The sequence below is a fragment of the Diceros bicornis genome, chromosome 1 (genome assembly GCF_020826845.1).
Source record: "Diceros bicornis minor isolate mBicDic1 chromosome 1, mDicBic1.mat.cur, whole genome shotgun sequence".
Classification (NCBI taxonomy): Eukaryota; Metazoa; Chordata; class Mammalia; order Perissodactyla; family Rhinocerotidae; genus Diceros; species Diceros bicornis.
In genome coordinates, this window is record NC_080740.1 from 86766759 (window position 1) to 86787860 (window position 21102).

The window sequence follows — 21102 nt, forward strand, 5'->3', positions numbered from 1 at the left end:
TGACCTTCAGAAGCATTAAGATAATAAAGGTGTGTTGTTTTAAGCCGTTAACTTTGTGATAATTTGTTACAGCAGCCACAGGAAATGAATATATTACTCTAGTCGTGTCTCATAACCTGGTGCCCGCCCCAGGGCTTCGTGAGAGCTGGGACATTGAAGATGAGCACCCAGGGAGTCCCCGACTTCCCAGCTGGGTGGGAAGGGAGCTCAAGAGAGGAGGGAGTAAGGTGCTGTGTGCCCGTTGGTGCCAGGCCCTGATCCCTAGTAAGGCCCACATTTCTCATTTAAGTGTTCAGACCACCCCATGAACAGTGGGTGGTGGTATCCCTATTTCACACATGGTTTCGCAGAGGGGAGTCACCTGCTTGAGTTCACATAGAAAGCGGCAGAGCCAGGATTGGAACTTGAGTCTGCCTGACACTGAAAGCTCTGCTCTCAGTGCCGGCCCTTCCCCTCCCTCTAGGTGGTAAGGCGAGCATTTGGAGAGCACCCTCGAGGTGGGAGCCCTGCTCCCCATGCCGGAGCAGGCACAGACTTCTCTCAGATGGGGGTCCAGGTTATCTGAGCAGTGGTCACCAAGTGAAGTGGCCCTTGGCTGTCCCCTGCAGCCGGGACGGGAGCTCCCATCTCAGCGAAGGCTTCTCTACTTGTCTCCCTCAGCGTGAACGAGCTCTACGTCGATGACCCAGACAAGGACAGTGGCGGCAAAATCGACGTCAGCCTGAACATCAGTTTACCCAATTTGCACTGCGAATGTGAGTATTCCCAGCAGCCCTCTGCTCCAGCAGGACACCTCTGTAGGCAGAGCTGCGTGTGCAGAAATGGCGAGATAACCAGGACAAGTGAAGCGAGCAGGGCACGCTGCAAACAGCAGGTAGCATCAGATTCTCCCCACTCTTGGAGGGAGAATGTGATCAAATGTGCATGCACTTGGAGGTTTTCTGGAATAAAAAAAAAAATCAAGAAACTGCTAACAAGGGTTGCCTCTGGAGAGGAGCCATGTTGGTGTGGGGGTGGGGGGTGGCTCTTAGGTCAAGTTCCCAAGGAGCAGAGCCTGAGAGTCTCTGCACGTGATTTGTTGATTTGTTAAGCGAGAGCTCTCAGGAGGAGCCTGGAAGGGCGAGGGGGAAGAGAGGACAAGCAGAGGTGTAGTCTCTTCACAGCCTGATCCCACGGGGAGCTGTGATGTGGGAATGACACCTCAGTGTGTCCCATCTAGCCCCAAGGGGGCCGGGCTGCTATTATCCAAATCCTTGGCTAATGGCTGCAGGGTGGTGTGTGGGGGAGCGTGGGGGTCACACAACCTCTCCAGCATCTCAAGGCAAGGAGACCTCCAGCCAGCCAAGAGCAGGCACCTGGAAAGGATGCAGCTCTGAGCTGTCAGCAGCCGTTGGGAAATTGCCTTTTTTACTTCTCACTCTATTTTGTTTGCTTTTTTCATTTGTTTCCACCAAGAGAATGAATTACTTAAAACTCATGGGAAGTTTGGTTTGGAGTCAGATTCTGGCTCCTTTGCTCACTAAAACTGCATGACCCTGCTGAAGGTGACCTCTCAAAGCTTCAGTTTCCTCATTTGTGAAATGGGTGTAGTGCTGTCTAGTGCCTGAAGTTGTTGGGAGGGTCTGATGAGCTGGTTTCTAGACTTGTTAGGGGTCAAGTAGACTGGGTGTCCCCTCCTGGACTGGGGCTCTAACCATCCCTCTGCCCCAGCCTGGCACATAACCCGATGCAGGCCCTTCCCCTCCTCCCACCTCCTTCCTTCCTACCGAGAGCAGAACATTGAGTGGGTCTGCGGCCAGCGATAGGGAGAGATTCAGCCCTGTTTTTGCGTTTGGTGAGAATTACGTCACCATTTTTAATCCACAGTGGGCCCTGAGCCAAGGAACCTGTTGAAATAAGTTGGTTTTATTTTTATTTTTTCTCTTTCTCTTAGAAAAATAATTCGTCTGGCAGCTTCTCATTCAGGAGTTGATTATGACTCTGGAACAAGGAAATTCTTAGTCAGGCCAGAGGGCTGGGACCAGTGGGCCAGGGGAGGGAAGGGATGTGGTTCCAGGCTCCGTCCCAGCTCCGGGCCGTGGCCCAGGAGGGACCGGGTGACCTCAAGCTGCTGGCTGCACCACCCCCAGGTCCTGCTGCTCTGTGGGGCTATAACCCGAACCCAGGCGGCTCCCACTCAAGCCCCTCGCCCTGGCTTTTCTTTAAAAGAACTTCAAATTTTTACTATAGAAAAAAATGCATGCTCATCATTGTACCTTTGGAAAATCAGAGCAGCAGAGAGAGGAGAAATCGCCCATAATTCCACCCCCCAGTGACAGCATCGGTCAACATTTGACACCGTTCCGCCCTGTTGGCCCTCCTTTCTAAACATGGCTGAGATCATCTGCGTGTGCAATCTCATATCCTGCTTTTAAAAACAATATTTTTTGTTACACAACTAATACAGGAATACATTTTTTGTTTTTAAAAAAGATACATGTTCAAAATACAGAAATGTATAAAGAAAAAAGTAAAAGAAGTAGGTGTTCCCCAGGGTGCCATCCACCCCAGAGGAAGCTTCTGCTAGTACCCCTGTGTGTGTGTGTCTGTCTATCAACATCTATCACGTTTGGGTTTTTTTTTTTCTTTTTACATAATTGGGACCCAATGACATGGGACCTTTCTGGGGTTTCTTGTTTTTTCTGCTAACACCTTGGCGCTGTTCTTGCGTTACTCATACTATTAGTAAAATAATAACCACAGCTGCCGTATATTTGGCTCTTACGCCGGGCCGGGCCTTGTCCTGAATCCCTTGGCTGTGTTACTGCGTTAAGACGCGAGTGTTCTAGCAGAGCGGCCAAAGGGTGTGGGCCCTGGATCGAGACTCGGTGAGTGCCAGTCCAAGCTCCGTTGTTTCCTAGCTTAACCTCTGTGTGCCTCAGTGTCTCCCAGTATAGGATGGGTCTGATAATATTATCTTCCCCACAGGGATGTTCAGGTGGTGCATTCTTACATAAAAGGCACTTAGAAAAATGTCCAGCACGTAGTAAGTGCTGTTTTAATTTTTAAAATCCTCCCAAGTCTAGGATAGAGGAGAAAGCTGAGGCCCAGAAAACTTAGGTGATTTGCTCAAGGTCCCGCGGCTAGTAAGGGGCAGAGCCAGGAACTACAGAGGAGCCCACGCTCTTAGCCATTGCCCCGCTCTGAGCTGCCCCTCCCCACCTACGGATTTAGCTCATTCCTGTACCTACTGCACAGCATCCGGAGAAGGCTGTTCCATGTTCCATTGACCCGTCCCCAGTTGACAGGCAGTTGGGTTGCTTCCAGTTGTCACGATTTCAATTAAGGTTGCCCAGAGCAGTGTTGTGCACACGTCTGGACACGTGTGTGTCTGGAGGACGGGCTCCTGGAGGTGGAACTGCTGAGTCAAATGGGGACCTGCTTGCGTTTCTTTTAAACCGAGCATTGCGGCAGCAGCATCCCCACACACTACAAACACGTGAGTGCCCTTTGTAATAGCTGCATCATGTTCCCTTCTGCGGCCGGGCCCTCACTCACTTCCCCTTCCCTATTGAGGAACACGGGATTGTTCCCATTTTTCCCTTTTAGGGTTGGCTCCCTTAAAATTGCTTCCAGCTGCTCTTTCTCTGTATTGCAACTTTTTTTCTAGTGCCTCTTGCAAGGAAATTCTTGCATTTCCATAGTTTACAGCCGCCCTCCCCCTTGCCACTTGGGCCATCTCAAAGAATGCAGTTGGCCCATTTTACAGATGGGGAAGCTGAGTCACAGTGAGGGGATGGAGAGTGACATTGGAGTCAAGGGCCAGGACTCCAGGCCCCACGTTTCCCATTTAGTGAACTAAGGAACCCACAAAAGTGCCCAGGCTCCTGGAGGGCAGGGCCTGAAGGAATAGGCGTTGAGTAAAGGAGGTGTGAATGAATGAAGGATGAATGAATGCATGACTGCTGAGCCTGTCCACCCAGTGAACCCAGAGGCTGAGATAGTTAAGTGCTGATGTTTATTAGCACTTGCCCCCACTGTGCATCAGAGCCGGTTCTGAGCATGTCTGCACATATTAACTATGTGATCCTTGTAGTCCTCTGAGGAGGGTGTAGTTATCATCACCCCCGTTTTACAGAGACAGTAACTGAGGCAGCGAAAGGTTGAGTGCCTCAGCCAAGGTTGCACAGCTGGTAAAAGGCAGGGCCAGGATTCAGACGCCCTATTTTTTTTTTCCTTTTTTTAATGAGGGCACATTGGTCTATAACATTATATAAATTTCATGTGTACATCATTATATTTTGACTTCTATGTAGATTACATTTTATTTACCACCAAAAGTCTAGTTGTCATACGTCACCGTACATATGTCCCCCTTTACCCTTTATGCTCTCCCCCACCCCCTTCCCCTCTGATAACCACCAGTCTATTCTCCTTATCTGTGTTTGTTTATCTTCCATGTGAGTGAAGTCAGGCACCTTTTTAACCCTGACCCTCCGCTGCCTCCCTGCAGCCTCATTCAGCAGTCATCACCCCTGTACCCCGCAGTCCTCCATCCCTGGCCCCATTAGCTGCTGGCTCCCCAGCTCTTTTCCCCTCTCCTTTCATGCCGCAGGCGGTGGCAGGAGATGGGGACATTGTGGGCCTGCTCCCTCTTGGTCCAGCCATCGCTTTGTCCTCCTCCTCTGCTGGCTGACTTCCTCTCTGTGATTCTGGGCCCCAGACCGTGAGCTCCATGGAGTGGATGAAGGAGGGGTCCTGAGAGGAGGGGCTGGTCCCCAGCCTCCCCTCGTTCCTCTGGGGGTCTCTGACCCTCTTCTGTCCTTGGCTCCTGCAGTGGTCGGGCTCGACATACAGGATGAGATGGGCAGGCACGAAGTGGGGCACATCGACAACTCGATGAAGATCCCGCTGAACAACGGGGCAGGCTGCCGCTTCGAGGGACAGTTCAGCATCAACAAGGTACGGAGATCCTGCGGGGGCCCCTCTTACCTGCTCCCCGTCCCCTCCATCCCTTTCCTCCCTGAAACTTGGTGGGGAGCCGTGAGCCCACTTGGCCTCCCCGCAGAGTCCCCGGCAAGCTGAGAGCCAGCATCCAGGCGCCTGGCGGTTCCTCCTGAGACTCTGGGTAGGGGTTCCAGGCCCCTGAGGTGTGGAGCCCCTGCTGGCTGGTTCAGGAAGGGGCTGCTCTTCTCCCCACTGGGGAAGGCAGTGGGTGGTGAGAAGGCCTTAGGATTTGCAGCCGTGAGCTCGAGTCCAGCTCTACCCGCTCTTGGCCAGGCAGTGCCCTACAAGTCACTTGACCCATCTTAGCCTCGGTTTTTACCTCTTTACGTTGAGGGTGTGCTGATGATAATAATATAATGATACCACCCACTTCACAAGGCTTTTTTTTTTTTTTTAATTTTATTTATTTATTTATCTTTCCCCCAAAGCCCCAGTGGATAGTTGTATGTCATAGCTGCACATCCCTCTAGTTGCTGTATGTGGGACGCGGCCTCAGCGTGGCTGAAGTAGCGGTGCGTCAGTGCACACCCGGGATCCGAACCCGGGCCGCCAGCAGCGGAGCACGCGCACTTAACCGCTAAGCCACGGGGCCAGCCCTTCACAAGGCTTGTGTGAGGATTAGATGAGCTATTACACATTCATTCATTCACAAAACTTTCATGGAGCACCTTCTGTGTTGCAGGGTGGGCTGTCGGCTCTTGGGCAACGCAAGGAGTAGGTGGGCAAGGTTCCTGCGCTAGTGGAGGGAGACAGGCAGTGGACAAGCTGAAAAGCGCGTCCCTGGGCGGTAGGTGCTATGATGAGGAGTAAAGCAGGGGAGGGCGAGGGGTGGGTTTGGAAGCACCTGGTCAGCTCCAAAGGGCCGTCCAGTCCAGGTGCCACCATCATCTCACTGCTAGAACCAGGAACTTCAGATCTTAAGGATGCGGGTGCCGTGCGTTTGGGGGTGCCAAGGAACCCCACGGGAGACTCTTCTCAGCTCCTTTTATGTATTATCGCAGCAGAGCCTCTCAACAACCCTGTGAGGTGGCACCATTTTACAGATGAGGCAACTGAGACCCAGAGAGGTTAAGTATCTTGCCCAAGGCCACATAGCTATCCCTGTGTCCCATGCCTCCCCTTCCCAGTCCCATCCAAACTGACCCACTGGCCACTCCTGGCTTCTGCTTGCCCTGCTGTAGTCTCTGCCCAGAACACCCTTCCTGCCATCTGAATCAGAGGTTGCAAACTCACTGGCCACACTCAGCCCGGAGACAAGTTACATGTGTCCTGTACAGCCAAACACGTCAGAGCCAATATCGAGAGATTGAGAGTCCAGATTTCTGGCTTTTAGAAATCAGAGGCCCTGGCCACACTGGTCCCGTGTCCCACTAGCAGCAGTGACCTGGAGCCGAGGAGCCACCACCCCTTTAGACAGGGCGTGTGTTCTCCCTTCCCACAGGCCCCAGGGGGGTCTGCAGCCTCGGCCGGGTGCTTGGGAAGACTGGACCTGTCTTTCTCTCCCCTAGTCTCAGGGCTCTCCCTTTCCATGGGGTCTCTCCACGTGGTCTTTCTAGCAGGGTGGACTTCTTCTGTGACAGCTCAGGGCTCCCTTGGGTGCTAAAGTAGAGAATGTCACTTCTGCCACGTTTTATGGGTTACACTGAGTCACGTGCCAGCCCAGGTTCGGGTGGGAGGGGACTACCCAAGGGCGTGGGGGCTGGGAGGCATGGTTCATGGGGGCTCTTTCTGCACATTAGCTGCCACACAGGGTCTTCGCTGTGCCCTATGACTTGGATTTTATGGTGGCTGTGATGGGGAGCCATTTGAGGGTTTTAAGGGAAGCAGTGCAAGCGGATTTATGCTTTAGAACTACACTATCCAGTACAGTAGCCAGTAGCTACATTTCAGTTAATTAAAATTAAATAAAATTCAGTCTCTCCATCTCACCAGCCACATTTCAAGTGCTCAATAACCACACGTGGCTAGTGGCTACCGTATTAGTGCAGGTATAAAACATTTCCATCATCAGAGAAAGTTCTGCTGGACAGCAGGATCTTAGAAAGGTCTCTCTGGCAGCTGTGTGGGGGCACCTGGACGGGGCCAGGAGCAGAGGTCACGGGCAGTGGTGGTGGCAGTGGAGTTGGAGAGGAGCGGCCGGCTGAGGGTTGTGGAGTCAACAAGACTCACTGATCAGCTGGATGAGGGTGGTGAGGGCAAGAGTGGAATCAAGGAAACCTTTTAGGGTTTTGTCTTGACAACCAGGTCGTCCCATTTTCTCCATATGGAAGCTTGTGAGCTCATGGATTCTATAGTAGGTAGGGCTGGAAATCACTGGTTCTATTCTGGACATATTTCCTTTGGGGTTCCCAGTAGAGGTGTTAAATTGGGAGTTGGAGATGTGCTTCTGGAGTTAGGAGAGAATTCTGGGCTGGAGATGTAAATGTGGGAGTCATTGGTGAATAGGTGACGTTGGCAGTCAAAGGCTGGCTCATTGCTGCTCAGAGTGGGGCCCCCGGACCAACACCGGCGTCCCCTGGCAACTGGGTAGGAATGCAGATTCTTGGGCCCCACCCAGAGCCACTGACTCTGTCATAACAAGCCCTCCAGGGGATTCAGATGCCACTAGAGTTTGAGGGTCATTGATCTAAGCTAGATTACCTAAGGAGAGGGTGTAGGACATTGTTCTAAACCTGGGGTCCACAGACACCCAAGGAGTGAGAATTGAATTGCAAAGTGCCTGTGAACTTCGATGGGGGAAAAATGACATGTTTATTTTTACTAAATTCTCACTCAAATTTAGCATTTTCTTCCATGATGAACATAGGCAACAAACCATAGTAGCATTAGCCCCACTCCTGACTTTGCCACCAATAGAAATTGCCAATATTGACATCCCATTAAAACTGTTGCAGATAATTTCAAGATACGTTTATATCACCACCACATGGAAATTACAGTAATTAGTTGACCTATGACCAGGTCTTGTTCTTCACTGCATTAATAAAGAAGCATATTCAAATATTCTTTTTTATATTTTAATATCATTTCTTTCCTTTGTGATCCTCTGTATGTTATGCATTCAAAACATTTTAAGCATTTAAAACATAGGTGTCCCAGACTGGCGAAAGGTCCACAGCACCAGAAATATAAGAACCTAGGTCTCTGTCGGAATGCAGTTTGAGGACTGATTTTTGGTGCACTCCAGTGTTTAGAGGTCAGGAAATGGGGAGCGGGGTGACAAAAGGTAGGACAAGGAGCAGCCAGACAGGTAGAGGAAACCAGGCGTGGGCGGGCATGGAATAGAAGAGAACACATCAAAGAGTAGGCCCGGTGCTGCGAGGGCAGGGTGGACCACTGACCCCAGTGTGAGGGGAAAGCTGACGACGTGGGGGAGAACGGGGCTGCTGCACAGCCGGTTCTTGGGACCCAGGCGCAGTGGAGGGTTGCCTTGGAGAGGAGGGAGGGCAGGGCTGTGGGCACAGGGCAGGGAGGTGGGTGAACTGGTGGTGGGCCAGGCTTTTGTTCTACCTCTGATACCGTCTCTCTGTCCCCACCTCTGCACCTGGAGAGCTGCTGTTCGTCCACAGGTCTGGTGGACGTGCGCCCCTTGGGAAGCCAGCCCTCCCCTTCCCGTGACCACCCCCTCTGTCATGACCCTTATGTTGCTATTATCTGTTTCACTTCTTGACTTCTTTGACCATTGCCCCCCGCCCTTGCTGATTCCCTTGTACGTCATACTATTGAGTGTCTGCTGTATGCCTGGCTCCACACTTGGCACTGGGGTTCAGTGCCGAGAGAAACAGCCGTGGTCCCTGCCCTTGGTGTCCCCTATGGTCTATTACAGGGTGACAGCCAGCCCACAGGTAAACACCAGAACAAGCCAACATGTCATTCTGATGAAGCAGCCGTGAGAATGAAGGGGGTGCTATGATGGAGAATAAAGGAGGGGACCCTTTATGGTGGAGACAGAATGGTAAGGGAAGGCTCCCAACCGTGGGGACCTCCCCTAGGGGATGTGATCACCTGGGTAAAAACACATGAAGCCCCAGCCAGTGAACAAGGAAGGACCAGCTTTATTCAGCACCCCAGCGTGGGGTGGGCACAGGAGACGGCCAACGCCACACCCCCCTCCCTTGGGAAACGTGCCTAAGACTGCAGTCAGCGCCCCCCAGACAGGCTATGGTGGGGGCCCCCCAGCTGGCTGGCTCTGGGTGAACTGAAACTTGCTCTTTGGTGTCAGACAGACCTGTGGTCAAGAATCCTGGCTGTGACGCTCGCTGGGTGGATGACTCTGGGCAATGTAGCTTCTCTGAGCCTCAGTTTCCTCATCTGTAAATGGGGGTAATAATACCTCACAGGTGTGAGACACGAACGAATTAAAATACAGATAGCACGTAACACGGTGGTGATGGACAAGCCTCAGTGCCCTTCCCAGGCCTGCCTTATCTCCAGTCAGCAGGCGTGTCCATGATCTCATCAGCTGGCACCCATCCTCCCGTGGGCACAAGTGTGCTGGAAAATGTGTGTGGATGACATCCAAGAAGCAGGTCTTCTGGCCGGGGGAGGGCCGGGAGTTCTAGGAAAAGGTCACGCCAGCCCACACGTTATGGCTGCCACCTATTGGGTTCTTCCCCAGCCTTTTACCTTTGTTAACTCATTTAGTTCTTGTGACAGTGAGGCCTAGGAGATTAAGTGACGTGCTCAAGGGCCCACAGCCGGATTTGAACCCCGGGCAGCCTGGCCCCAGGACCCCCGCTCTTTCTTCCTGCACCCGCTGCCTGTTGCTGCTTCTTGCTGACATCTTCACTCTGGGTCACAGCTCAGGCCAGCCTCTGCCCCCAACCCTTGGAGGGAGTGGAGGTGCCCACTCTCCCTTGTTAAGGGTTCATGCCTTCGAGAAGCTCTCAACCAAGGGGTGCTCAGATAAGAAAGCCAGCTGTGATGACGGGCGGGCAAGCTCGGTAGCCGGCCCCCAGCCCTTTGTCTCCCCTCATCAGGCCTACCCTTGCCCTGGGGCCTCCTTATCCATCTATCAGGAAGTTGGCCAGCGGCCAGATGTCAGAGTTGGCATGTTTTGAGCTGCACCAGCAGCCCCCGGCAGCCTGGACCCCTCGCTTAATCACCCCGCTCCCCAGGAGGAGGGCAGGATGGGCTGGGGCTTGGCGCATGGCTCCATCTATCTGTTTTTAAAATCCATCAGAGACACTGACGTAGGTTCCTAAGTCACAGGCTCTAAAAGCGTGGTCTTTTCTGTCTTCAGCCCAGCGTGTGCTGGCATGAGTCAGCCACCTGTGATGGATTCCCTGTTGGGGGGGTGGGTCACTGAGTCACAGCCTCGAGGGGTGGCCGCGGGTGGCAGATGCACAGGAGCCAACCTCCTTGACTCACTTAACTCCGGGAGCTTGAGGCCCAGGCCCCAAAGCTGATTCTGAGCTCTGCCCACGGCCTGGTCTGCAGGAGGCCCCATGTCACTGCATAGAAAAACTCTCAAGGACGCACGCCTGACGCTGTCGGCTTCTTCCTTCCGGGGGTGGTGGGCAACAGGGTCTTTAGTCCTGACTATATCACACGAATTTTTTATAATACGAATATATCCAGGTATTATTTATAAGTAAAAATGAAGTTAAAAAACATAACTAAAATACAACGGGCTTTTCCCAGGCTCTGCCTGTGTACATGCTGTTCCTCTTCCGGGAGGGCCCTTCCCTGCTGGCTCTGAGGACACACGTTCATCCTGTGAACCCAGCCCAGTAACAACTGCCATCGGCTCTGCACTCAGCCCTTCCTCTAATCCTCCCAGTCCCCTTTGTGGTAACTATCCCCATTTTGCCAGTGGGGAAACAGAGGCACCGGGGTTACTTGCCCAAGGCCCCCCAGCTAGGCGGTGGGGCCGGACTAGAGCCCACGTGTGGGACTCAGCTGCTACATTTCCACAGGTAACCGGGCCCCTGAAGCGGGCGATGTGGTGCCTCCAGGGAGATGTTGCCGAGCTGTCGTGTCTGCTCACCCTGACCCGCTGGGTTGCCCCCTCCTCTGGCTCCCCAGGCTCAGATCCCAGGCACCGTTCTAGCCCATGGCACACTCAGCTGTGCGTCGTGGAGCCTGGGCCTGCCTTCAGCCTAGTACCTCCCACATCAGTCCAGAGCTCAGGTCCCAGTGAAGACAGGAATATTTCTGTGGGAGTCCACGGCCTCGCATTTGGGACAGGCGTGCTTACCACCGAAGCGGGCTTGGGTGGGCTGCTGCACGTGAGCTGTAAACCGTGTTCCACGTTCCTTCCTCTAATGCAGCTCACGAAACCTTCATTGAGCTGGAATAAAATCAACCCTGAGTGTTTCACTGTGGCATCTGGGGCCTTTGCTAAACAGCCCCACCTCCCTCTTATGCCTCTGTTCCTGCTGCTACCACCTCACGCCCCTCTTTTATTTGGGGTTCAGTAACACCAACCTCTTTCAGTTCCTTACACAAGCCCACAAACTGGGCAGTTTCTGACCTGCACACTCGTTCATGCTCTTCCCTCTGCCCAGATGCCTTGCCTCCTGTTCCTGAGCAGTGTAGACTCGGCTTCAGAGCCTTAGCACAAGGGGGCCTTTTCCAGTGAGGAGCCCTCTCTGAACACCCCCAGCTGAGTTGGGGGCCCTCCCCATGGCCCCCACAGTCTGTGCGTCCCTCTGGTCCAGTGTGGGTCACGTGGAGTCTCATTTTCTGTTCCAGGTCTGTGTCACAGCAGGTCAGGGACTCGTCCAGGGCCAGGCTCTTGTCTCACTCCAAACCGGTCACCTCCGGAAGGACTGGCTCCACATAGCCGTCCTCCCAGGGCTGCTGAGGTGAATGGCATCCAGGCCTCCGTGGCAGGGAGTGTCATGTCCTGCTTCAGTGCGCCGAGTCTGGAACTGCAGCTCTTGACATGTGACCTTAGCAAGTTTCTTCACTGCTCTGAGCCTCAGTTTCCTTTTCTGTAAAATGGGAATTACCAGGTGCCAAAGTCAAAAACGCCATTTTAAGGATTAATGTCATTCATTCATTTCTTCATTCATTCAGTAAACATTTCTTGAGCACCTGCTCGGCCCCAGGGTCTAGGGAATCCAGCAACACATCAGACAACCCCTGCTAGCAAGGACCTTATGCTCTCGTGGGAGGAGACAGACGAGAAGAAGGTGGCCGGTGATCCTAGGGCTTTAGCAGGGCAAGGGGCTTGGGGAATGGGGGCCGGGTGCCTTGAGCAGAGGCCTGAGGGCGGTGAAGGAGAGCCATGTGGAAGAGGGTTCCAGAAAGGGGCCCAGGCACAAGGCCCCAAGGTGGGACCTCGCTGGCACCCTTCCCATAGCAGCAGGGAAGCCGGTGTGGCCAGAGGGAGTAAGCAGAGGAGAGGGTGGTGGGAGATGAGGCAGGGAGGCTGGACAGAGTGAGTGGCCATCGGCCAGAGCACACGTGGCCTGTGGACGTATGAGGACGTGGCTTAGACTCAAGAGAATGGGAGCTTTGGAGGGTTCTGAGCAGAGGAATGACAGCATCAAATGTAGGGTTCAAAGGACCCCTCTGGCCACTGTTGGGAAAGGCCTGGGGGCGCCAGGGGCGGAAGCTGGGAGCCCAGTGGGAAGGCTGCCGCCGCTGTCCAGTCCAGGGGAGCAGTGGAGACTTGACAAGGTCAGATGCTGGGCATCTTGAAGGCGGAGCGGACAGCATTTCCTGACGGGTGGGAGGTCAGTGTGCGAGAGACAGGGGGCCAGGATGCCGCCAAGGGTTTTGGTCTGAGCAGCTGGGAGGAGGAGGGGCCTTTTGGTGAAACAGGGAGGCTCCGGGAGAATCGTGGAGGTCCTTGCCACAGGATTATCACCAGCATCATTCATTCTGTAGACACTCATTCAGTACCTCTCAGGGGCTGCGCTCTGCGAGGCCTCGAGACCCAGGGAGGAAAGGAGGCCACCACAGTCCTGCCTTCAAGGATCCCCCAGTCTAGGGCGACAGGGCAAATTTGGGTGAGTGATGATCTGGATTTGGAGTTTGAGGAAGCCCTGTTGGCCTGTGGGCCCAGAGGTCGTCCCCCAACCCGCCGTGGGGCCAACACCCAGGGAGCTGATGGTGGGCAGCTGCCGTTTTGAGCCCTGACCTGTGCCAGTCGCCCAGCTGGGTGCTTCACATGCATTCGCTCACCCCATACCACAGCAGCCCCCTCTGGTAGCTACTGTTATTGCTCCCATTCTGAGGATGAGGAACCTGAGGCCCAGAGAAGGGCAGTGGCTGCTCTACAGTCCCATGGCTTGGACCAAACTGGGATCCAAATCCAGATCTGTCTGACTCCAGGGTGAAGCTCTGCACCCCACCGTCTGGGGCAGCCAACTGAACTCCTGAAACTTGCTTCTCTCCCCCAGGTCCCAGGCAACTTCCACGTGTCCACACACAGTGCCACAGCCCAGCCACAGAACCCAGACATGACCCATGTCATCCACAAGCTCTCCTTTGGGGACACGCTACAGGTGAGCAGGGCACAGTGAAAGTGTTATGGCCAGGGTGGGCGTACAGGCGCTGCATCTCCCGGAGCCTCTGTCCTCCTTGGTCACAGAGGGATGCCTTCCAGAGGGGTCGCCCCCTTTGAGCTTCTGTTCCATCCAGCAGCTCCTTTGTATTGTTCCTTCTGAGCACACAGTATCCTCAGCAGCATGCTGGACTTGGAACCTCGGGTTGAGACCTGGGGCTGGGGAGGGGACTCGCTTCCAGGAGCAAGTCCTGAGCGCGAGTGCTTTCTCTGTGCGGTGCAGCCTTGGAGGGAGGAGGGGGCAGTGCATTTTACAGACTGGAGCTGGGCCCAGAGGAGCCGTCGTCCAGGGTCCCCCAGCAGATCTGTCTGACTCCCCGTCACAGTACCTGTCCGCTGTACTGCCCAGGGCCCACGTCCATTACATAGGGGAGCGCCATGAAGGAAGGATTCTGCGAGTCCTCGTTGTTGTTTTGATCCAGAGGGCTGCCTCTGGCAGCCCAGCCCCAGCAGTTTCCTCCCCATGGCAGCAAACCCTGACCGCCCTGGCTCTGCCAGCTGCAGGCAGGGAGCCTTGATGGGCTCTCTCTTGATGGGCCCCGCACCGTGGTGCAAAAGGGAAATTCTTTTACACCCTATTTGACAAAGAGGGAATGAGGCTCAGAAGGGGCAAGTAACTGCTCCGGCCACCATACTGGGTTTGGGACCCGGGTCCTGACCCCGAGAGTTGCTTGATGAGAATCTGTTTCCTGGTTGGGGTTGCTTGGCGAGTGCCCCCAGGCACGGTGATGTGCACACGGCCCACACAGGCCCACCAGCACACACGCGCCTACCATTATGGCAGCTGTGTGCATATACATCTGCTCAGACTCGTACACACACTTATCAGACACACTCTCAAAGATGTGCCCTGACATATGTGTGCTTGTACGTACGTCCTAAAACCCATCCCTGAGCACACACACCACACGAACACACACCTGGGTGTATGGCGTTCTCACAAGCATTCCCCCACACCAGTGTAGTCATCCTTACACACACAGACACACTCACCACCAAGGGACACCACAGACTCACCAGGCTGGTACGTCTCACATACAGAGCCCCCACACACACACTCCTGCACGCACTGCCCCACTCACACGGACGTGTGCAGATACCCACTTACAGCAGGAATGCCTGATGTTGGTTGAATGCCTCTGTGTGCCGAGTACCATACTTTACAAGCACCATCCTCTTTCACTCCCTCAGCAGCCCCAGAGGTAGGTACTTTATTGTCCCCGTTTTACAGATGAGGAAATTGAGGCACAGAAAGGGTGCAGTCTGCTGCAGAGCCTAGGTTTGCATCCAGAGTCTGGCTTCGGGCTGCATTGCTGGTACTGCTTCCCCTGCACACACTCCTGAGCATGCACTGTCCTGCAAACACACACATGTTCCTTGTGCTTCTTTCCCTTTGGGTGCCTTGTGCCCAGCCCAAGTGGCTCATCATTGCCTTTCCAGTCCTTCTGGAGACCCCAGAGTCTTTCCTCTTGGAGACAGGGCTCAGGAACAGAGAAGGCCCTGCCTCCCTGGGAGCCACGGCCAGACTCCCTGTCCACACTCTCATTGAAGCAAGGCCGCCTTGGGCCTATGGATTTGCTTCCTGCAGGCGAATTCACACAGGATTCACCCACACCCCCCATCTCTCCATCCAAGGGCCTCCTGGTTGGAGGTTCCCAGCCTGCCTTTCTGGGGCCAAGTCCTGGCTTCCCACTTACTAGTTGTGTGGGCTCGGACAGATTATTTCTTCCTCCTGAGCCTCAGTTATCTCATCTGTAAAATGGGAGCGGTAATAGTACCTGCCTCCTAGGATTGTAGTGAAGATAAAATTGTTGATGCACGTGGAGCTCTTAGAACAATGCCCAGTGCCGAGTGAGTGGCCAGTGAAACAAGCCATTACAATTGTTGTTGTCTGTGCCCTCCTCTGCACCAGGCCCACAGAATACAGCATGTTGCCAGCCCACAGGGACTCTCAGCCACGGAGGAGACAGGCGCGCGGGGGGTCACCACCCCAGCGGGTCAGGCCTGACAGACCACGAGCAGGTGGTGGCTGAGGGCCTTCCACACACTGAGCTGTGGGCAGCACCCCAGCTGCCTGTGTACCCACCAGCCCACCAGATCCTCAAACAGCCCTGGAAGGGAGGCACTGTGAACCCCAGTGTGCATGTGGGGAAACTGAGGCACAGAGTCACGAGTCCAGGGTCAGCTCTTTAGTGGCACAGCCAGGATTCGAACACAGTGTTTGCACCACAGCACACTCCTTCCTCCTGGGAACTTTTGACACCTTCAGCCTGCACTTTGTTACCCAGAGGACACTATTGTAGATGACCCCTTGTTTAATCCTCACAAAAACTCCCTCAGGGATGCTGGATGGGATTTATTTTTCCTAAAGAGGAAACTGGGTCAGAGAGGTTCAGTAACTTGCCCAAAATCACACAGCTCATAAGAAACCAGGTGTGTCCAGCCCTGGGTCTTCCTTTACTGTGCCTTATACAGTCATGGATTCATCAGCCCCTCCTGAAATTTCTGCTCTGTGTCAGGCTCTGTGCCAGGCCCTGGGGCTACATGATGAATAAACAATACAGGCTTCTCACCCTCAACCATAGAAGAGATCCAGTGTAAATAAACAGGATCCTGTAGGACTGGGGGCTGAGGACTGGAGAGGCCTAGGATTCCGGGCAGTGACGTGAGGGCAGGGGCAGGGTATCCCGGAGCCTGGAGGTCAGGGAGGGCTTCCCAGAGGAGGTGACCCATAAGGTGACATCTAAGCCAGCCCTGAATGATGAGAAGGTTTTGGCCAAGCACAGGACAGGGAAGTTGATGGGCAGGGGGCATCTTACACATCACCCCTCTCCTAGAACACCCGCTGTATGACACACCCAACTGGTCATTTTCATATAAAAGACCCTCCAGGTTACTTTTAGAAAAAAATGGATCGGCAAGTGTCCACGACATCAGAATGGTATCCTGTCCACAAAAGACCCAGGGAATGAGGGCATTAGAGTCGGCTGAGAGGGCTCAGAAGTTTCGACCTGGAGGAGAGCAAGGAGCTGGGTTTGTGTGGGGCAGGAGACCCACGTTAGGTTTAGGAACGTGAGGGCTGACCAGGCAGGGTGGGGTCTTAGGAAGAGCACCCACCTGCTGTGTGGAAGACCGGCCCATGAGGCAAGGTTGGAGGCAGGGGGCGAGGGAAGGGCTGCAGCCAAGGCCAGGGGAGACAGGCCCCAGGCTGCAGCAGGGCGGGGGAGAAGAGAGGAGGAGGGACTGGGGAGGAGAGGGAGCCGTCTTGTGTTGCTGTGTGCTGTGGGCAGAACAGAAGGACGGTGCCAGCCTTCCGCTTAGGCATTGTTATGGTGGAAATAGGGTTTCTTTGAATGTAAAAACCTTAGCTGAGGGTCCATCTGCCCATCTGTTATCCTTCCATCTATGCAGCAAATCTTTACTGAGCACCTACTGTGTGCCAGGCCTTGCCCACATTGGTGAGGACGAGCATGGTCCCTGCTGTGTGGAGCTTACAGTCTAGAGGGGAAGACAGAAGTTAATCAATAATCATATAGATGAATGTGAGAGAAAGCCATGACACGTGATGATGGGAGGGAATGTTCTAGCACTCTTGTCTCCAAAACCACTGTCCTCTTGGGTCAGAAACCAAGTCTTCACATGGTCAGTCCCAAGGCAGCACGTGGACACATTTTCCTTTGGGCTTATTGAGAGTGTGCAGTTCTGTTAAGTGCTCAGTAAACATCAGCTGAGACCAGGATCAGGGATCAGTCAGGCCACCCAGCTACTGCCCACTGTTCCTGGAATGGCCGTCTCTGCAGGAGCCTGTCCCCATCCACCTCTCTGACCTTGCTCCTTCCCACTCCTTACCCCGTCAGTATCCAGGCTCACGCCTTTGCATGTGTTGCTTGCCTGATTAACTTCCCACTTTCCCGCAGATCTTGGTGTCAGTGTCACTTCCTCCAGGAAGCCTTCCAGGGTGTCTAGCTCAGCAGCCTCTGTTAACTGTGCCCACAGTGGCATGCCCCATGTGCCAGGTGTGCCTTGTCCTGCTTTAGATTCTCCTTGAGGCTGACCTGGTTTCCTGTCATCCTCAGAGAAGAGGCTGGGTGTGGCCTTCTGCTCCACTATGTAGCAGCCCCTGTAGGGGGACACAGCCAGGCTGGCTGCCATGAGAAGAGGTCTCTTCACAACTGCTATGTGTTCCCTGCAGCAGAGGGGGTGGGAGGCCAGCAGCCTGGGTCCTCTTTCAGCGGGCTGTGGGTGTCTCAGGAGGAGCCTGCTGGGAGCCAGGTCCATCTTTGCTTGAGTTTTCTGTGTTGCTTAGTGGAAAGAGCTCAGGCTGAAGTCAGACAGACGTGAATTTGGAGTTCGGCTCAGCCACTTATCAGCTGCGGGACGCTGGACAAGTTTGGTGCTTCTCCAAGCCTTGGTTTGCTCTTCTGTAAAATGGGCCCATGGTACATCATTCGGGGGGAATTAAATGAGATGACATGAAGTGTCCAGGACAGAGTGGCGCATAGTAGGTGCTCAGGATAGGAAGCAAGCTAGAGCCTAGCATGTGCTAGCCCTGTGCTGTGTCTGTATCCTCCTCACAACTTCTCCACAAGATAGACCCTGCTGGATCCCCATTTTACTCACAGGTAAGGTCGCTAAACCAGGCTGCACTTGCCATCCCCCCATAGCCAGGGCCAGGCCTGGAGGTGGCGGCACCGTGGAGTCAGTCCCCTTACTGTGCTTCTCCACAGGTCCAGAACGTCCACGGAGCTTTCAATGCCCTTGGGGGAGCAGACAGACTCACCTCCAACCGTAAGTACCCCGTATCCCTGGGAGCAGCCTTCTGCTCGGGGACTCCCAGTGCAGCAGAGAAGGGGAGGGGGAAGGGAGGGGAGGGGACGTTTCTCAAGCATTCACTGTAAGCCAAGCTGTTAATGCTTCACTCCCACAGCCAGCCTGTGAGCAAGGAGGAATCGTCCCTGTCTTACAGAGAAGGGGAGAAAAGCGACTGGTCCTGGGGAAAGTGTGTGGCAGCCCCAGGCACATCACACGTGCTCAGTGAACACCGGCTGCTCTCTTTGTTATCGTTAGCATTGGTGCCGCGGCATTGCTGTAGATTGAGATAATCACCTTAGATCCCAGGGATGATGGCAGAGCCAGAATTCATCCTGGCTCCAAGTGGCACCCTGAGAACAGGGCTGCGGGTGGCTCAGCCTGGTCTGGCCGCCTGGGCTGCCTCCCGCACCCCACCCTCTCCTTGTGCGTGAACCCCTCCCACCCATGACGGGCCCCTCCCTGAGCCCACTTCCTCCTCAGCTCCCCGGCACCTCGTCCCGGATTAAAGAGAGCACCACATCTTTACATCCCTACAGAAGAACGTGCACACCTACACGCATGCACACGCATGTGGGGCCTTGGACCTGTGCACAGACTGGGCCCGGGAGGCCTGTCTACAGGTGGATCCTGCAGGACAGGTTATCTGGACTTTTCTCATTTTCTCACCTGGGCTCCCTTTTCTCACCCACATATCATTTATCATTTCTCAAAATACATTTACTCTCTAACAGTCAGAAATCCAAGCAAAACAAGCATCCCTCCGTGACCTGCCCCCACAACAAAGCTTTTTGTTTCTCTGTGTCCCTGGGACTCCTTGTCAGTGAGCAGGAGTCATTTTTTCCAAGCGTAGATAGCGCCCTACCTTCTGATTTTGTCCTTGGCATTATTATATAACCACAGTTTCCGTACAGTTTCTCCATTGGTACCCGAGGTGTGATTGCCCATCTAGCAGCTCTGCCGTGCTGTGCTCAGGTAGTGCCTTTTCATGGAGAATGTCTGTGGTTTCTGGTTTTTCACCATCACAGTAACGCCTTTAATATTTACGGTGTTTGCTTTACATTAATTTCTTCCCAGCTGGGCGTGTGCCCACGCGTGCTGCCTCTAGCAGCAAATGTCTCATCATAGCAGAGGGAGATGATGCTCCTCATGGTGAGGTAGTCGTGATCATTCTGTGTAAGGGCAGAGTGTTGTCCCAAGGCGGCTGTTCCCACACACTTGCATTTAGCATGGACCCCTCCGCTGCCTGGTACTGGACTAGGATCAGCTAGGAAGGCCAGAGTGTGCGAGCCAATAGAGGACGTGGGCACAAAACCTTTCCTGCTCTGGGGCTAGTGACAAAAGCCATCGCCGGCTGGCTTTGGTGGAAAGGAAAATGCGTTAGATTAACCCACAGACAGGGTAGGGCTGGCTTTTATTCCTTCAGCTCTCAAGCCCTGTCCCCCCGCTGGGCCTTTGCCTTTGTGGGTCCCTCTGCTCCTAGGTCTTCCCAGGGGGCGACTTCTTGTCATTCAGGTCTCAGCTCAAACGCCACCCCCTCGGAGAGGTCCTCCCTGACCACCTCATCTAAAGTAACCCGCACTCTAGTAACAAACCTATTTTTCTTCCCAGCACAGACCTCTCTCTTCGAAGATGCTGAGGAGTGATGGTTGATATTTTAGCTCTGATGATGGCATTGTAGTGGTGGTTTTTTTTTAAAGAGTCCTTATCTTTTAGAGAGACATAACTAAAATATTAGTGGGTGAATTGATGTGATGTCTGAGATTTGCTTCAAAATGAAATGGGGGAGGAGGAGCGGTGGGGTAGAGATGAAGCAGAATTGGCCGTGTGCTGTTAATTACTGAAGCTGGGGTGTGGGTACGTGGGAGTTCACGCTACAAGTCCCTATTTTTTATATGTTTGAATTTTCCCGTAATAAGATGTTGGGAGGGAGGGTGGGAGGGAGCCAGAAGGGTGTGGGGGCCTGCCTGGATCAGGTTGGAGCCAGCAGCCCTTAGGAGGGGTCAGCTGACAAGGAATCCACGTGGGTGTAGTTAGGTGCAGTGTCTGGTGGGCATTTGGCAAATTGTATCAAAGGCCTTAAAAATGGTTATTGCCTTTGAGTCATCAGTTCTACTCATAGGAGAGCAAGCTAAGGAAATAATTAAGAGAATGTGCAAAGACGTAGGAAAATAATGTTCATTAGGTCATTGTTTACAAGGGTGGAAATGAGGGAGAGCGCCAGTGCCAGCCTCGGCAGCTAGTAGAGGACACTGATCGTGGCCACACCGTGGGGTCCGTGCGGCCGCCGACTGTGAGGTGTCAGAACCTCGATGGCAATCCAGCAGCAAACATTTATTGAGCACCTGCTGTGTGCCAGGCACTGTGCCAGGGGCTATGGAGGCAAACAGAACAAACACTGGAGCTTGCAGTCTGTGTCTTAGGCCTCAAACAGTGTCTGCAAGGTTCAGTTCTTAGAAAAAGGTACGGTATGACCCAGTTTTAGGAAAACATAAATCTACATATAAATAGAAGTCTGGCAGTTTATACATGGCAATACGAATCCCTGTTTTCTGTGGATGGTGGATTCATGGGTGATTTTTATTTTTTTCTGTGTGATCGTCTGTGTTTTATACAAATTTTAACAGGACTATAGAGGTGTGGTCTTCTTAAGGCATTCCCTCTTTCGTTCCTTCAAGTGTTTAGCCTGGGCGATGGGCGTTTGGAACACTATATTCGGTGGTGATCTTAGGGCTCCTAGTTTCAAATGCAGGTTCTGAGCCCCACCCCAGACCCCCGAGTGAGAATCT

General features: G+C 53.7%; 1 protein-coding gene across 1 annotated transcript in view; it reads left to right on the forward strand.

Moving 5' to 3' along the window:
* The window catches only part of ERGIC1 (endoplasmic reticulum-golgi intermediate compartment 1), a 105429-nt gene that overhangs the window by 66384 nt on the left and 17943 nt on the right, over positions 1-21102 (forward strand). The window contains exons 4-7 of the mRNA XM_058546092.1: positions 661-755; positions 4817-4941; positions 13341-13445; positions 18232-18292. Coding sequence (XP_058402075.1) covers positions 661-755; positions 4817-4941; positions 13341-13445; positions 18232-18292 — 386 coding nt within the window. The remainder of the gene's footprint in view (positions 1-660; positions 756-4816; positions 4942-13340; positions 13446-18231; positions 18293-21102) is intronic.